Below are 18,572 nucleotides of genomic sequence, written 5' to 3'. Positions count from 1 at the left end.
TACAAATAGTGTGTGGATTTGGCAGAAATCATGAAGGTGGTATTCGGAACCTTGCTTAGACATGACCTTTTTCCTGGCCTGCTCCCTGTCTATCTATTCAGTCCCATGTTCTTTCAGTTTCTTGGAGACTTTCTAGCACTCTCTTGCTCTCTTGGTCTAAATGCCAGATTAGTAGTCTTTTGTTGCTGAATAAACTAACTGAAGAGGTGCTAATTTTCCCTTTACTTTTGCTATGTTGCCTGGGCTCTGATAATTTCTACTTCTGTCAAAGTTTGAAAAATCCCGAGAAAGCATAGGAATTCTTTCCAAGTTACAACATAAAAGATGATCTCCTAAAGAACACGATCATCCACAAAAGAAACAAAAGTATATAATAATGTGTTAAGTGGCAGAGTTGACAATTTAACCACAAGGAATTAGTCTAAATGCCAAACATGATGATCTCAGACTGATTTGTGTTTTGTTAAGTTTCTCCCTTACCTTTAAGAAACTTTATACCATCCAGCAACCTTCTTCGATAGACCTTTCCATCTGTAAGGAAAAGGACTATTCAGATCACAGAAGAGCAATGTGGAATTTCATTACTGTCTAGTAAGAAATCAGCAATTTCAGTAAGACATCTTTTGTGAACTGCCTTAGAAATTTTCTGATTTAGTGGCAAATAATGAAATTGTAAGGGACGGGGATACTGACATTCTGCCATCCTGAAAAATATCTTTTACTTTTCTTTTGTGATATTTTCATTTTCCCCTATTAGATCACTCCTTTCTCTTTTTCTCATTTATTCTGGATTAAATTTTACATCTCTTGATAGACTCAAAAGTTATAAGTAATATAACTGAATCCTGATGCTAGGAGTCATGATGATACAACGGTTACTTCTCAAACTAAAGATAAATTTGGCACAGAGAAAATTTTAACATATAATAGTCATTTAAAATTATGTAACATGAATCATAAAATTATTTCTGACAAGCAATAAGATAGAGACAATTTTACAAGTTTTCACAAGTTAACAATACACTTCCCTGTATGACTACATTTTTATTTAAATACTCACTATCAACTGGCAGATTTTTCACCAGTTGTGAGAGTTCTTTATCTGTGAGTTCTATTCCCATGTTTCCTAGAACTGTTTCCATGTCATTGACATCAATTTCCTCTCCTTTAAAAGGACAGAAATGGTAACATGTGAGATTTTAAAGAACCATCTAATTATTCTAAATAATAATGAAATCTCTTATTACTGTTTAATTATTAGCACCAACTACTCAATCCATAATAAAGTCAAATGAGTCCTGTTTGACTGTAGTTATGGTAAAATATTAAAGTGTTTATTTCCATAACTTTAGTAATAATAGAGACAAAATAACAGAGTGCATAGTAATGCACTTCATAATATTCTGTTGTGGGAGATTACTAGTAGGTAATAAAACTTCAGTCTCTTTTTATTGCACTAATATGTTTTTAGTAAAAATCTGGAAAAAATGAGATTATAGGGCCTAACAAAATATGGCACTATGTTTTGTTGTTAAAGCATTGACAAACCGGAGAAAGACAAATACTTTCTGATTTCAGTCTATGTGGAATTTAAGAAACAAAACAGATGAACATAGGGGAAGGAGAAAAAAAAAGGGAGAGGGAGGCAAACTCTTAACTATAGAGAACAAACTGAGGGTTGATGGAGAACGAACTGAGGTGGGCAAGGGATGGGCTAAATGGGTGATGGGTATTAAGGGGGGCACTTGTTATAATGAGCACTGGGTGTTACGTAAGTGATGAATCACTAAATTCTACTCCTGAAACCAATATTACACTATATGATAACTAACTAGAATTTAAAGAAAAACTTAAAAAAAAAAGAAAACCCTGAAAAACCAAAGTCCAGGAAATCAGTTTATTAAAAATTATGCCTAATTTATTTACTATTATTTTTAATGCTTATTTATTTTGAGAGAGAGTAAGCAGGGGAGAGAAAGGGACAGAGAGAATCCCAAGCAGGCTCCGTGCAGAGCCAGATGCGGGGCTTGATCTCACGAACCGTGAGATCATGACCTGAACCAAAATCAAGAGTCAGACACTTAACTGACCGAGCTACCCAGGTGCCCCAAAATATCATAATTTAAAAGGAATATAAAGTAACAGGGAAGAATATGTGTAAAGAATCAGAACCATATGTATTTGGTAACTTTTTCCTCACCTGTAACAGCCTCTACTTTTTCCATAAGTTTTTGCAGATCAACTTTCTTAGAGCCTGTAAGACAAAGTTTAATCAGAGAAGAACAATAACACGGACTCAGAAAAAAGATACATAGGACAGGAGGTTTTTTTTTTAAATCTAAGATTTATGGTTCCAGAAGATGACCAAGGAAAATAATTCATTAGCAATGAGGACCAAGATTTAATAATAAATAATGAAAAAAAAAAAGATCTTAAATGGTTTCATTAAATAATAAAGATGAAAACTGTCAAAGTTTATTTCACCTAATATTTAAGAAAATTCAGGTTATAACTATTCCATGATTCTTAGAAGAAACAATGAATTCAATGCCGACTGTTACAAGTGTGTTGGGATGTGATTTTTTTCTGAGCAAATTAGGTTATTGTACTCCACAGCTTTTGAACTTTGAAATGAGACGTATAAAAATAACCTTTACCAAAAGATTGACTTTGTTCCAAGAGGTCCTTTAAAATCTTTTGAGATTGAAAACACTGTATGTTGAATGTCCTATCATATTATTCATGTACATATCATTCATGTACAATTTTTCTTCTTCAATTATTAAATGTTCTAACTCTGCCAGGTCCACATTCGTTAGTGGCTTTGTGTGATTTGAGTAATCCTTCAATCTTACTTTCCTCACTTTTTAAAATTATGTATCTCTCAGTATTCGTTAGGATTGTTATCTTGTGTTACCACATGTTGATGCAATGGGTAGGTAGAGACCAATGTTAAGCAGTGAGGGATATTTGATAGGAACTAGTTACTTAAGTGGTCAATTTAGTGATCCGCTGAACCTAATTGGTAGATAAAAACACAGCCAAAATCCTGTCATTTTACCACACCATTTGTATACATCTTTTTAAAAAAATTTTTAATGTTTATTTATTTTTGAGAGAGAGAGACACACACACACACACACAGAATGTGAGCAGGGGAGGGGCAGAAAGAGAGACAGACACAGCATCCGAAGCAGGCTTCAGGCTCTGAGCTGTCAGCACAGAGCCCGATGCAGGGCTCAAACTCACAAACCATGAGATCATGACCTGAGCCGAAATTGGACGCTTAACCAACTGAGCCACCCAGGCACCCCATGTATTCATCTTAAATTAAAAACAAAATAAATTAAACTTAAAAAAGTAGAATTTAAAACATACTTTGTGTAACAGACTAAAAAAAAAGAGCGTTTAAGAAAAGGTAAATGTCCCTTCTTTTACCTCTCCTCAGCTTCAGTACCTCTCCTCACTATTACTAACAGTTTTGTGTATAGCCTTCCAGAACTTTCTTATGTTTATAAAGTGTATTACATATATTTTTTAAAAATTGTAATACTATACATATTTTTCTGTTAACTTTCTTTGTTATAGTGACCAGAAAAGAAAGCATCTCAATATCTATGAATAGAGAAATGAGGAATGGCTGAATAATTACATTTCATTTACATCTGTAAATAAAAAAGGCAGATGTTACCACTTTACACTGACAGATTCCTCAGAATGTGCCAATCTACACAGGCTCCTCTTTACACAGGACATACTGCATTATCAAGATCTGACACATGGAGCTTTCTCCTGAAGGCACAGATAGGTGTGTGGCATTTCTAGGTTTCAGTTTTGAGAACCCTGTGTCAATGACAGGTGCACTTAGTGGCTGTCAAATCTTCATATTCTTTTATAAGCGAATAAGCCATCCGGCTCAATGGTCAGAACACAGAGAGGACTGTATTTGGCAGGTACACACAATGGCCTTGGCACTGAGGAGTGGAGCCTCTCATGGATGATGTTCTGCACCACGGTGTGAATGGCAGTGATATATGGATCAGCAAAAACAAACAAACAAACAAACAAACAAACAAAAAACCACATTGCAGATCCTATTTTTGTAAAACCAGACAACAAAAATCCCTCCCCTTCTCACTAGCATCCACCCCTAGTCCAAGATGTATAAAGAAATAGATGAGAGGTTTTAAAGCAACAAAAATGAACAGCCTTTGGGGCACCTGGGTGGCTCAGTCGGTTAAGCATCACCTTCAGCTCAGGTCATGATCTCACGGTTCCTGGGCATTGGGCTCTGTGTTGACAGCTTGGAGCCTGGAACCTGCTTCGAGTTGTGTGTCTCCCTCTCTGCCCCTCCCCTACTCACATTCTATCTGGCTCTCTCTCAAAAATAAATAAACATTAACAAAAAAAACACTAAAAAAAAAGAACAGCCTTTTTCCCCCCTGAGTTCTTCTGCAAGCTATTCGAATGTCTTCAGGCAACAAATAATTTAAACTTTCGAAACAGTCAAAATTAATCCTGCAAGCACATCTGTTTAAAATCACAGTGTTTTCTATAATGCTCACCACGCAGAAGATCCTTTAACAGATTCAGTTCCTTTTCTGTCAGCTTGACCTCCATAGCTTCTAAAACAGGGTCCAGGTTATTTACATCAATCTTCCCTCCTTGAAAACATGAAAAGGAAAGAAAAAATGGAATGAATACAAAATATTTAGAAAAATTCATGAACATATATTATTATCTTCAACTAACAGACATTAATGTTTTCCCCCTTTCCCCCAGTTTTATCTTATTTAAAAAATTTTTTTAATGTTTATTCATTTTTGAGAGACAGAGAGAGACAGAGCATGGGCAGGGAAGGGGCAGAGAGAGGGAGACACAGAATCTGAAGTAGGCTCCTGGCTGTGAGCTGTCAGCACAGAGCCCGACGCGGGGCTCAAACTCACGAACTGCAAGATCATGACCTGAGCCGAAGTCCATCGCTCAACCCCTGAGCCACCCAGGCGCCCCTCCCCCAGTTTTATTGAATAATTGACATATGACAGTGTATACGTTTAAGGTGTACAATATATGTATATATATACACTGCAAAATGATTACCACAATAAGGTTAGTTAACACATCTGTCATCTCACATAGTTACATTTTTGGTTGTGTGTATGGTGAGAACTTTTAAATTTACTCTTTTAGCAATTTCCAAAAATATGATAGTGTTGTTAATTATAGTCAACGTGCCTTACATTGTATCTCCAGAACTTGCCCCTCTTATAGCTGGAAGTTTGCATCCTTTTGACTACCTTCACCTATTCCTCTCCCCAACCCCCTGCCTCTGGCAGCTACCGATCAGGTCTCTGTTTCTATGAGTTTGGTTTTTTAGATTCCACCCATAGGAGGTATCATATAGTATTTGTTTTCTTCTGTCTGACTTATTTCACTTAGCATAATGCTCTCAAGTTTCATCCTTGTTGTAAATGGCAGGCTTTCCTTGTTTTCTGTGGTCAAATAATATTCTATTATGTATTATGTATGTACATATTTATATAAATTTATTCTATTTTCTTCATTCATCTGTCAAGAGACATGTTGTGTCTTTGTCTTGGGTATTGCAGATAATGCTGCAATGAACATGGGGGTGCAAATATCTCTTTAAGATAGTAATAGTTGGGATAGGGGGGTTCCGGAAGATGGCGGCGTAGGAGGACGCGGGGCTCACAGCGCGTCCTGCCGATCACTTAGATTCCACCTACACCTGCCTAAAGAACCCAGAAAACCGCCAGAGGATTAGCAGAAGGGAGTCTCCGGAGTCAAGCGCAGACTAGAGGCCCACGGAAGAGGGTAGGAAGGGCGGCGAAGCGGTGCGTGCTCCACGGACTGGCGGGAGGGAGCCGGGGCGGAGGGGCGGCTCGCCGGCCGAGCAGAGCCCCCGAGTCGGGCTGGCAAAAGCAGAGGGGCCGGACGGACTGTGTTCCGACAGCAAGCGCGACTTAGCGTCTGGGAGGTCATAAGTTAACAGCTCTGCTCAGAAAGCAGGAAGGCTGGAGGACAAAGGGAGGGAGAGCTGCTGAGCCCCCGGACGGCAGAGCTCATCTTGGCGGGGAACAAAGGCGCCAGCGCCATCTCCCCCGCCCATCCCCCAGCCAAAATCCCAAAGGGAACCAGTTCCTGCCGGGGAACTTGCTCGCTCCGCGCAAACACCCAACTCTGTGCTTCTGCGGAGCCAAACCTCCGGCAGCGGATCTGACTCCCTCCCGCTGCCACAGGGCTCCTCCTGAAGTGGATCACCTAAGGAGAAGCGAGCTAAGCCTGCCCCTCCAGCCCCCGTGCACCTTGCCTACCCACCCCAGCTAATACGCCAGATCCCCAGCAACACAAGCCTGGCAGTGTGCAAGTAGCCCAGACGGGACACGCCACCCCACGGTGAATCCTGCCCCTAGGAGAGGGGAAGAGAAGGCACACACCAGTCTGACTGTGGCCCCAGCAGTGGGCTGGGGGCAGACATCGGGTCGGACTGCGGCCCCACCCACTGACTCCAGTTATACACCACAGCACAGGGGAAGTGCACTGCAGGTCCTCACCACGCCAGGGACTCTCCAAAATGACCAAACGGAAGAATTCCCCTCAGAAGAATCTCCAGGAAATAACAACAGCTAATGAACTGATCAAAAAGGATTTAAATAATATAACAGAAAGTGAATTTAGAATAATAGTCATAAAATTAATCGCTGGGCTTGAAAACAGTATACAGGACAGCAGAGAATCTCTTGCCACAAAGATCGAGGGACTAAGGAACAGTCACGAGGAGTTGAAAAACGCTTTAAACGAAATGCAAAACAAAATGGAAACCACGATGGCTCGGCTTGAAGAGGCAGAGGAGAGAATAGGTGAACTAGAAGATAAAGTTATGGAGAAAGAGGAAGCTGAAAGAAAGAGAGATAAAAAAATCCAGGAGTATGAGGGGAAAATTAGAGAACTAAGTGATACACTAAAAAGAAATAATATACGCATAATTGGTATCCCAGAGGAGGAAGAGAGAGGGAAAGGTGCTGAAGGGGTACTTGAACAAATTATAGCTGAGAACTTCCCTGAACTGGGGAAGGAAAAAGGCATTGAAATCCAAGAGGCACAGAGAACTCCCTTCAGACGTAACTTGAATCGATCTTCTGCACGACATATCATAGTGAAACTGGCAAAATACAAGGATAAAGAGAGAATTCTGAAAGCAGCAAGGGATAAACGTGCCCTCACATATAAAGGGAGACCTATAAGACTCGTGACTGATCTCTCCTTTGAAACTTGACAGGCCAGAAAGGCTTGGCACGATATCTACAGTGTGCTAAACAGAAAAAATATGCAGCCGAGAATCCTTTATCCAGCAAGTCTGTCATTTAGAATAGAAGGAGAGATAAAGGTCTTCCCAAACAAACAAAAACTGAAGGAATTTGTCACCACGAAACCAGCCCTACAAGAGATCCTAAGGGGGATCCTGTGAGACAAAGTACCAGAGACATCACTACAAACATAAAACATACAGACATCACAATGACTCTAAACCCATATCTTTCTATAATAACACTGAATGTAAATGGATTAAATGCGCCAACTAAAAGACATAGGGTATCAGAATGGATAAAAAAACAAGACCCATCTATTTGCTGTCTACAAGAGACTCATTTTAGATCTGAGGACACCTTTAGATTGAGAGTGAGGGGATGGAGAACTATTTATCATGCTCCTGGAAGCGAAAAGAAGGCTGGAGTAGCCATACTTATATCAGACAAACTAGACTTTAAATTAAAGGCTGTAACAAGAGATGAAGAAGGGCATTATATAATAATCACAGGGTCTATCCACCAGGAAGAGCTAACTATTATAAATGTCTATGCGCCAAATACCCGAGCCCCCAGATATATAAAACAATTACTCATACACATAAGCAACCTTATTGATAAGAATGTGGTCATTGCAGGGGACTTTAACACCCCACTTACAGAAATGGATAGATCATCTAGACACACAGTCAATAAAGAAACAAGGGCCCTGAATGATACATTGGATCAGATGGACTTGACAGATATATTTAGAACTCTGCACCCCAAAGCAACAGAATATACTTTCTTCTCGAGTGCACATGGAACATTCTCCAAGATAGATCATATACTGGGTCACAAAACAGCCCTTCATAAGTTTACAAGAATTGAAATTATACCATGCATACTTTCAGACCACAATGCTATGAAGCTTGAAATCAACCACAGGAAAAAGTCTGGAAAACCTCCAAAAGCATGGAGGTTAAAGAACACCCTACTAACGAATGAGTGGGTCAACCAGGCAATTAGAGAAGAAATTAAAATATATATGGAAACAAACGAAAATGAAAATACAACAATCCAAACGCTTTGGGATGCAGCGAAGGCAGTCCTGAGAGGAAAATACATTGCAATCCAGGCCTATCTCAAGAAACAAGAAAAATCCCAAATACAAAATCTAACAGCACACCTAAAGGAAATAGAAGCAGAACAGCAAAGGCAGCCTAAACCCAGCAGAAGAAGAGAAATAATAAAGATCAGAGCAGAAATAAACAATATAGAATCTAAACAAACTGTAGAGCAGATCAACGAAACCAAGAGTTGGTTTTTTGAAAAAATAAACAAAATTGACAAACCTCTAGCCAGGCTTCTCAAAAAGAAAAGGGAGATGACCCAAATAGATAAAATCATGAATGAAAATGGAATGATTACAACCAATCCCTCAGAGATACAAACAATTATCAGGGAATACTATGAAAAATTATATGCCAGCAAATTGGACAACCTGGAAGAAATGGACAAATTTCTAAACACCCACACTCTTCCAAAACTCAATCAGGAGGAAATAGAAAGCTTGAACAGACCCATAACCAGCGAAGAAATTGAATCGGTTATCAAAAATCTCCCAACAAATAAGAGTCCAGGACCAGATGGCTTCCCAGGGGAGTTCTACCAGACATTTAAAGCAGAGATAATACCTATCCTTCTCAAGCTATTCCAAGAAATAGAAAGGGAAGGAAAACTTCCAGACTCATTCTATGAAGCCAGTATTACTTTGATTCCTAAACCAGACAGAGACCCAGTAAAAAAAGAGAACTACAGGCCAATATCCCTGATGAATATGGATGCAAAAATTCTTAATAAGATACTAGCAAATCGAATTCAACAGCATATAAAAAGAATTATTCACCATGATCAAGTGGGATTCATTCCTGGGATGCAGGGCTGGTTCAACATTCGCAAATCGATCAACGTGATACATCACATTAACACAAAAAAAGAGAAGAACCATATGATCCTGTCAATCGATGCAGAAAAGGCCTTTGACAAAATCCAGCACCCTTTCTTAATAAAAACCCTTGAGAAAGTCGGGATAGAAGGAACATACTTAAAGATCATAAAGGCCATTTATGAAAAGCCCACGGCTAACATCATCCTCAACGGGGAAAAACTGAGAGCTTTTTCCCTGAGATCAGGAACACGACAGGGATGCCCACTCTCACCGCTGTTGTTTAATATAGTGCTGGAAGTTCTAGCATCAGCAATCAGACAACAAAAGGAAATCAAAGGCATCAAAATTGGCAAAGATGAAGTCAAGCTTTCGCTTTTTGCAGATGACATGATATTATACATGGAAAATCCGATAGACTCCACCAAAAGTCTGCTAGAACTGATACATGAATTCAGCAAAGTTGCAGGATACAAAATCAATGTGCAGAAATCAGTTGCATTCTTATACACTAACAATGAAGCAACAGAAAGACAAATGAAGAAACTGATCCCATTCACAATTGCACCAAGAAGCATAAAATACCTAGGAATAAATCTAACCAAAGATGTAAAAGATCTGTATGCTGAAAACTATAGAAAGCTTATGCAGGTAATTGAAGAAGATATAAAGAAATGGAAAGACATTCCCTGCTCATGGATTGGAAGAATAAATATTGTCAAAATGTCAATACTACCCAAAGCTATCTACACATTCAATGCAATCCCAATCAAAATTGCACCAGCATTCTTCTCGAAACTAGAACAAGCAATCCTAAAATTCATATGGAACCACAAAAGGCCCCGAATAGCCAAAGTAATTTTGAAGAAGAAGACCAAAGCAGGAGGCATCACAATCCCAGACTTTAGCCTCTACTACAAAGCTGTCATCATCAAGACAGCATGGTATTGGCATAAAAACAGACACATAGACCAATGGAATAGAATAGAAACCCCAGAACTAGACCCACAAACGTATGGCCAACTCATCTTTGACAAAGCAGGAAAGAACATCCAATGGAAAAAAGACAGTCTCTTTAACAAATGGTGCTGGGAGAACTGGACAGCAACATGCAGAAGGTTGAAACTAGACCACTTTCTCACACCGTTCACAAAAATAAACTCAAAATGGATAAAGGACCTGAATGTGAGACAGGAAACCATCAAAACCTTAGAGGAGAAAGCAGGAAAAGACCTCTCTGACCTCAGCCGTAGCAATCTCTTACTCGACACATCCCCAAAGGCAAGGGAATTAAAAGCAAAAGTGAACTACTGGGACCTTATGAAGATAAAAAGCTTCTGCACAGCAAAGGAAACAACCAACAAAACTAAAAGGCAACCAACGGAATGGGAAAAGATATTTGCAAATGACACATCGGACAAAGGGCTAGTATCCAAAATCTATAAAGAGCTCATCAAACTCCACACCCGAAAAACAAATAACCCAGTGAAGAAATGGGCAGAAAACATGAATAGACACTTCTCTAAAGAAGACATCCGGATGGCCAACAGGCACATGAAAAGATGTTCAACGTCGCTCCTTATCAGGGAAATACAAATCAAAACCACACTCAGATACCACCTCACGCCAGTCAGAGTGGCCAAAATGAAGAAATCAGGAGACTATAGATGCTGGAGAGGATGTGGAGAAACAGGAACCCTCTTGCACTGTTGGTGGGAATGCAAATTGGTGCAGCCGCTCTGGAAAGCAGTGTGGAGGTTCCTCAGAAAATTAAAAATAGACCTACCCTATGACCCAGCAATAGCACTGCTAGGAATTTATCCAAGGGATACAGGAGTACTGATGCATAGGGGCACCTGTACCCCAATGTTTATAGCGGCACTCTCAACAATAGCCAAATTATGGAAAGAGCCTAAATGTCCATCAACTGATGAATGGATAAAGAAATTGTGGTTTATATACACAATGGAATACTACGTGGCAATGAGAAAAAATGAAATATGGCCTTTTGTAGCAACATGGATGGAACTGGAGAGTGTGATGCTAAGTGAAATAAGCCATACAGAGAAAGACAGATACCATATGGTTTCACTCTTATGTGGATCCTGAGAAACATAACAGAAACCCATGGGGGAGGGAAAAAAAAAAAAAAAAGAGGTTAGAGTGGGAGAGAGCCAAAGCATAAGAGACTGTTAAAAACTGAGAACAAACTGAGGGTTGATGGGGGGTGGGAGGGAGGGCAGGGTGGGTGATGGGTATTGAGGAGGGCACCTTTTGGGATGAGCACTGGGTGTTGTATGGAAACCAATTTGACAGTAAATTTCATATATTAAAAAATAAAAAGAAATAAGATAGTAATAGTTGGTGCTGTTACATGAATATACTGCTAAAAGAGAATGACTTCACAATCTAGCATAACTGCTAAAATTTTCAAGCAAAGAACAAAACTACAATATATATGTACAACTCTTTACAAGCTGAGTTACAATTTAAAGAGTTAAAAGCAGGGGCACCTGGGCGGCTCAGTTGGTTGAGCATCCAACTTCAGCTCAGGTCATGATCTCATGGTTTGTGAGTTCGAGCCCCACGTTGGGCTCTGTGCTGACAGCTCAGAGCCTGGAGCCTGCTTTTGGGTTTTGTGTCTCCCTCTCTCTCTGCTCCCTCCCGCCCCCACTCGCACTCTGTCTCTCTCTTAAAAATAAAAAAGCATTAAAAAATTAAAAAAAAATAAAGAGTTAAAAGCAGAGTTAGAATTAGAATTTGTTTCCTCAAACGTTAAACATACAGGCCCAGGAAAAAGTTAGGTGGGGCAGGGCTGAGCAAGTGTAACTAAAGAGCAATAACCAGTAATCTCCACCAAGAAGGAGAGATTATAGTCCTTTCCTAAACTCTTACTCTGAGATTGTTTTGTCTGCTTCTGCTCACATTTTGGAGTAAGTCCCAAACCTTCTTCCTTTCTCCTTCCCACCTTCCTCCCTTGCACACGCTTGCCCACCTGCCTTCCTTCCTTCCTTCCTTCCTTTCCTTCCATCTTTATTTCTGTTCATATAATTGTTTCTTCAGAGAAAGCTTCAAAAACACAATGCAGTAGAGAACTTTTCATCTAAGATAAAGTAAGGATTACTACCAGCAAAAACATAGATGTGGTACAAGAAGCAAAATAAGGTGTTATATTCTAGTGATATAAATTTAATGCTTAAGGATATTTCATATGCCTCATCTTTGTGCTTCTTACTCACTTTTATTATACTTCACATCCTTCAGCAACCTGCTTTGAAACACCTTTCCGTGGGCTGTAAGAAAAAGTACAATTCAGATCTCCAGAAAACCACAACATTACAAATTATATGATTGTAGAAAGATACATTTCAATGATTTGCTTTAAGAATGCATCTATTTTATAGTTATATGATATGGACATTTAAAAATATAAATGTTTGTGGGGCCTGAGTGGCTCAGTCGGTTAAGGATCTGACTCTTGATTTGGGCTCAGGTCATGATCTCAGTCATGAGACTGAACCCCATGTCAGGCTCTGTGCTGAGTGTGGAGCCTGCTTGAGATTCTCTCTCTCTCTCTCTCTCTCTCTCTCTCTCTCTCTCTCTCTCTCTACCCCTGCCCTGCTCATGTGCTCTAGATAGATAGATAGATAGATAGATAGATAGATAGATGTTTTCCACAGTGACAAACTTGGCCATTCTTTGGAATTAGAGACATTTATTAAACTCTCCCATGGTGCAATTCTAAAAAATACATTAAAATATTTCTTCCTTTTTATTCTACTGATGTCCTCTTTCTCCTTCATTATGTTTCCTTGCTCTTATTGCAAAACTAATACCAATCTGAGAGGATAGTATTAGTCACTCAGATTACTATATGGCAATGTAGCGATGAATCTCAGATTGTGTTCCAAGAGGTACTGAAAGAATTTCTTTTCAAGTCAGAAGTGCCTTTCTCTATTAATTTATGGCATTTTAAGACAAAACTGTACTACTCAAAGATTGAGAATGGCTCGCACTGACCCATAAAGCCAGGTTCCCTGGAAGGCATGGTGGCATTTATGTGGCATTTATTTACCATCAAGGGGCAGTGTTTTCCTCAGTTGCTTGGCCTCCTCGTCTGTGAACTCAATCCCCATGTCTTTTAGAGTATTTTGTAGGTCCCTGGAATCAACCTTTTCTCCTTTGAAAAGACAGAATAGTTACAGGTTAAACTATTAACGGACAATCTTATTATTTAACATGGTCTAAACATTTACTTTTGCTGCTCTAGTCCTTTCTCTGATACCAGAATGAAAAGGAAAGATGGAGTGAAAGATTTGCTACTAAAAAGAGTCAAATGCTAAATAAAAAATAGACCTTGTCCCTCAATATTAGCAAGTGGGATGTATCCCTAACACTGGGAATGATATCACATAGTACAGAAGCAAATCTGGTCATATAATTATCCAGAAATAAGGTCAAGAGACGGTTAGTATGATACAAGACACAATTAACAAAGTATGACATATTTTACTTTACTTTGTTAAAACTATGTAATTAGCTGTTGGTAATGGACTTTTATTTCTAAAGCTCCACCCTGCTTTTGCTGTGATCATCTGGGTTTGGGTCTATAAATAAGAGCCAGGCACTTTTACTGAAAAAAAGCATCAAAGAATATATGACTTACAATGAAGAAATAGTCCTTTTGCTTTACTTATAAACCCAGATAATGTTAGATTAAGATGTTGATCAGTAGATGCACATATTTATCAAAATGAATACTGAAAGCATGTGAATCTGTAATGCAGTAGAATTTTGAGAAAATGCTATTAAAATTTTTAGTGTAAATCACAATTTGTTGCAAATCATTTATAACAAATTCTTGCCTGTAAAAGCTTTCACTTCATCCTTCAAAGTTTTCAGAGCAACTGTATTATCAACTGTAACCAAAAAAAACATAACTTGAAGCTCATAAAGTGATATAAAATAGCGTAAGAACGCTCTCCTCCCCTTCAGATTATAACAGCCTTTTGTTACTGGGCATTTTGTTATGCACTTTAAATAACCATTCAACAAACATTTACTCAGAATATGCTTCAGTATAGAACAGAAGAAAAGATTTAAAATATTAAAAATATACTTATTTAAAAAATGTAAATTTGACTTTCTATTTCATAAAATATCAACTCTTGAATTTGATAACAAAAAGATGAGATTCAAAAGCGGCCATTTTGTAAAGGCAAACTTTGTTGTCCTCAGAACTTCGCAGACTCTTCTAGTGGCCATGCCACCTGTGTCCAAATACTACATTCTCAACTTCTTTGTCAGTGTTCTTGTCCCATCTACAATCTGGACCTCTTCTGCGTAGAAAGTTCCCTCGTTCCATTCCTTTCATTTCTAACGGTACATAACACCGAAAGCTCAAAATCCAATGGTATCTCATGTGCTCACCACTGACTGGCAGGTTTTCTTTCAGATCTTCAAGTTCCTGGTCTGTGAGCTTGATTCCCATGTCACCTAGAACGGTTTCCAGGTTTTTGATGTCAACTTTCCCTTAATCAGAAAGAGAAAGGCTCGTGAGGGAAATTTAGTGACTCTAAAAAAGTTATTTTTAGATTATTTTTTTAAGAGAGTAAGGGTCTTCCTACCAAGACTTGAAGCTAAAATTTTATTACCAAAACACGAATACCACAAAGCCCAACTCTGGACAAATATTTATAATAAGGAGCACAGTAACAGAATCAACATGGCATTTAAGGTTAATGGTAAAATATAGTTAGTGTTCTAATGGGAATTTAGGTTTATAGTGACTTTGTGCTCACCTGTAATAGCTTTCATTCCTTCCATCACGTCATGCAGATCAACATTCCCGTTTGCTACAGAAGTCCAAAAGAGACATGTAATCAATGACATGAGCTCAGAAAAAGATACACTTTGTCTATAGAGTATAATAAAGTTCAGCTAAATTTGTCTCACAACATAATTTTAATTGATACTCCTTTAAATCGAAGATCAAGATAAATAGATCCTGAATGCTATCTTTGGTACTCACCATCAACTTGTAGGTCTCCTGACAATCCAGCAAGTTCCTCGTCTGTGAGCCCCATTCCCATATTTCCCAAACTACTATGGAGGTAATTCTTTTTAATCTTCCCATCTTAGGAAAGAGACAGTAAAGCAACATTTGAAAAAAAAAGTTGTATAATAGTAAAATGTAAAAATGTTTTTTAGGAAAACTATTATTAACTTTAATGAACACATATTATTAAAACAAAAGAAACAAAAGATAAAATATATTTCATGCCTCTGTTATTATTACACTTTGACAAGGCTGAAATCCCAAATAGACTTTTCCACTTAAAGACTCAAATAGAAAGTCAATGGAGTCAGAACTGTATTTCCTTTAGTCTATTCTTGTGGACAAGCCTACAAAGTAAAACAAGGTTAAGGTGCTGGAACAAACAGAACTGCAGACCACTAACTGAATTACTCTGCATAAAAAGTAGGGTTATGTTTTGACTTATTAGTTATTATTGTAGCTGACCATTGCTTTTCAATAACAACCAGGGTTTTTTGTTTGTTTTTGCCAGGGTTGGTTTTTCTTCTTGAGAAAAAGTTGAAAAAAATCTAAGAAGACAGTGGACTTCCTGCCAAGAGAAAGTGGATATTAACAGCAGGTAAGATGTAGTTATGCTGGAAGAATTATAAATAAAAGCTTATATAGGGCCAAGATTCATGCTTGGATGGTGTATCTGGAGACCTAGATAACATACCTTATAATTTTGTTTTTTACTTACTTTTGAGAGACTTCATAGCCTTCAGTAGTCTATTACGATATAACTTTCCATTGGCTGTAAGAAAAGTCATAATTCATGTAATGGTAGAATGAATACGAGTTTCACAAAAATAGCATGAACTGAATAATTTCAGAAGCAGAAAATGCAGTCTTGTATCAACATACAAAAATCAACTGTATTGCTATAGAGTTGCAACAAGCAAATGAAAAGAAAACTTAAGAAAGTAATTTCATTTACAAGAGCATGAAAAGCATAAAATGCCTAAGAATAATTTTAACAAAAGAAGTACAAAACTTATACTCTGGAGACTATAAACCATTATAGAAAGAAAGTAATTAAGACCTAAATAAATGAAAAGACATCCTATGTTTATGGATTGGAAGACTTAATACTGTGAGTGTGACAATATTCCCTAAACTGATCCATGGAGTCAATACATTCTTATAAAAAATTCCAGCTGGTTTGTTTGCAGAAACTGATGAGCTGGTCCTAATATTCATATGGTAAAGCTCAGGCTCCAAAAAGCAAAAATAATCTGAAAAAGGAAAAAGAAGTAGGGGACTCACACTTTTCAGTTTAAACTACAAAGTGACAGTAATCAAGACAGTGAGGTACTGGCATAAAACTAGATATATAGATTAATGGAATAGAATTTACAATCCAGAAATAAACCTTCCAATGTTTGGTCAGCTGATTTTTGACAAAGGTACTTGCACATTCAATGAAGAAAGAACAGTGTTTTTAATAAATGGTGATGGGACAACTGGACAGTCACATGCAAAGAGAATATTCTTTTGGATCCCTATCTCACATTTTATACAAAAAGTAACTCAAAATGGATCAAAGACCTAATTATAAGTGTTAAAACTATAAAAATGTTGAAAGAAAACATAACTGTAAATTTTCTTAACCTTAGATTAGACATTTTTTAAATATATGACACCCAAACACAAGCAACAAAAGAAAAAGTTATACCCTGGACATCATCAAAGTTAAAAATCTTTTGTGCATCAAGGAACACTGTCAAGAAAGTAAAAAGATAATTCACAGGACAGGAGAAAACTTTTGCAATCATGTATCTGATAAGGAACTTATATCTAGAAAATATAAGGGACTTGTATCTAGAATGTATAAAGAACTTCTACGATTCAATAATAAGAAGATAACCAAATTTAAAAACGGATGAAGGTTATGAGTGGATTTTTCTCCAAAGGAGGTATACGTTTAGCCAATATTCACATGAAAAGATGCTTAACATCATTAGCAATCAGGGTAATGCAAGTCGAAACCAGATAAGATACCACCTCATACCCACTAAGATATTATCAAAGGACAGAAGTAACAAGTGTTGACCAGGATGTGGAGGAACTGGAACTCTGATGCACTGCTGGTGGAAATGGAAAGTAATGCAGCCTCTTTGGAAAACAGCCTGCACTTCCTCAAAAGGTGAAACACAGAATTACCATATGACCCAACAATTTCTCTCTTAGGTATATACCCAAGACAAATGAAAATATATACCCATGTAAAAACTTGTACATGAACGTTCATAGGAGAATTATTCATAAGAGCCTAAAATGTGGAAACAATCCAAATGCGTATCAACCGATGAATGGATAAATAAAATGTGTTATATCCATAGAATAGCCTATTTTTCAGCAGTGAAAAGAAACAAAGTACAGTTGACTTTAGAAAAACAGAGGTTTGAACTGTGCAGGTCCATTTATACGTGGTTTTTTTTTATAGTATAGCACTGTAAATGTATTTCCTCTTCCTTAGGATTTTCTTAAATTATTTTTTTAATGTTGATTTAGTTTTGAGAGAGAGCTGTCAGCACAGATCCTGATGCAGGGCTCGAACCCACAAACCATGAGATCATGACCTGAGCTCAAGTCAGACGCTTAACTGACTGAGCCACCCAGGTGCCCCACCTTACGATTTTCTTATTAGCATTTTATTTTCTCTGGCTTACCTATTGTAAGAATAGGGTATATAATACATATAACAACAAAATGTATGTTAATTGACTTTATGTTATCAGTTAGGCTTCTGGTCATCAGTAAGCAATTAGTAGTTAAGTTTTTGGAGAGTCAAAAGTTATACACAGATTTTTGACTGCACAGGGAGTCAGCGCTCTTTACCCCTGTGTTGTTCAAGCATCAACTGTATTAATACATAACAGGACAGAGATAAACCTGGAAAACATTATGTTAAGTGAAACTAGTCACTACAGACCACATATTATATGATTCTATTTATGTGGAATATCCAGAATAGGGAAACTGATGGAGACAGAAAATAGATTAGTGGTTGCCCAGGGCTGAGGGAGATGGAGAAATTGGGAGGTGACTGTTAATAGGTATGGAATATCTTTCTGGGATAATAAAAATGATCTAAAATTGATTGTTGTGATGAATGTGGTGAATACATCAGAATTCACTTAATTGTATGCTATATTGGGTTACTTGTACAATATGTGGATGATAACTCAGTAGTACCATTATAAATATTTCACTTATGGGGTGCCTGGATGACTCAGGT

At 37.8% G+C, this 18,572-nt stretch overlaps 1 protein-coding gene across 1 annotated transcript in view; it reads right to left on the bottom strand.

Annotated features, from left to right (window-relative positions):
- Nucleotides 1-18,572, bottom strand: part of LOC102964258 — a 194,792-nt gene that overhangs the window by 51,329 nt on the left and 124,891 nt on the right. The window contains exons 55-64 of the mRNA XM_042965462.1: nucleotides 16,032-16,085; nucleotides 15,287-15,391; nucleotides 15,057-15,110; nucleotides 14,686-14,787; nucleotides 13,331-13,435; nucleotides 12,495-12,548; nucleotides 4,566-4,664; nucleotides 2,201-2,254; nucleotides 1,061-1,165; nucleotides 481-531 (exon numbers count right to left, since the gene is read on the bottom strand). Of these exons, the coding sequence (XP_042821396.1) occupies nucleotides 481-531; nucleotides 1,061-1,165; nucleotides 2,201-2,254; nucleotides 4,566-4,664; nucleotides 12,495-12,548; nucleotides 13,331-13,435; nucleotides 14,686-14,787; nucleotides 15,057-15,110; nucleotides 15,287-15,391; nucleotides 16,032-16,085 (783 nt within the window). The remainder of the gene's footprint in view (nucleotides 1-480; nucleotides 532-1,060; nucleotides 1,166-2,200; nucleotides 2,255-4,565; nucleotides 4,665-12,494; nucleotides 12,549-13,330; nucleotides 13,436-14,685; nucleotides 14,788-15,056; nucleotides 15,111-15,286; nucleotides 15,392-16,031; nucleotides 16,086-18,572) is intronic.

The sequence above is a fragment of the Panthera tigris genome, chromosome E1 (assembly GCF_018350195.1).
Source record: "Panthera tigris isolate Pti1 chromosome E1, P.tigris_Pti1_mat1.1, whole genome shotgun sequence".
NCBI classification, from domain to species: domain Eukaryota; kingdom Metazoa; phylum Chordata; class Mammalia; order Carnivora; family Felidae; genus Panthera; species Panthera tigris.
The sequence above is the reverse complement of the archived record's forward strand: the minus strand, read 5'-3'. Positions and strand labels throughout refer to the sequence as shown.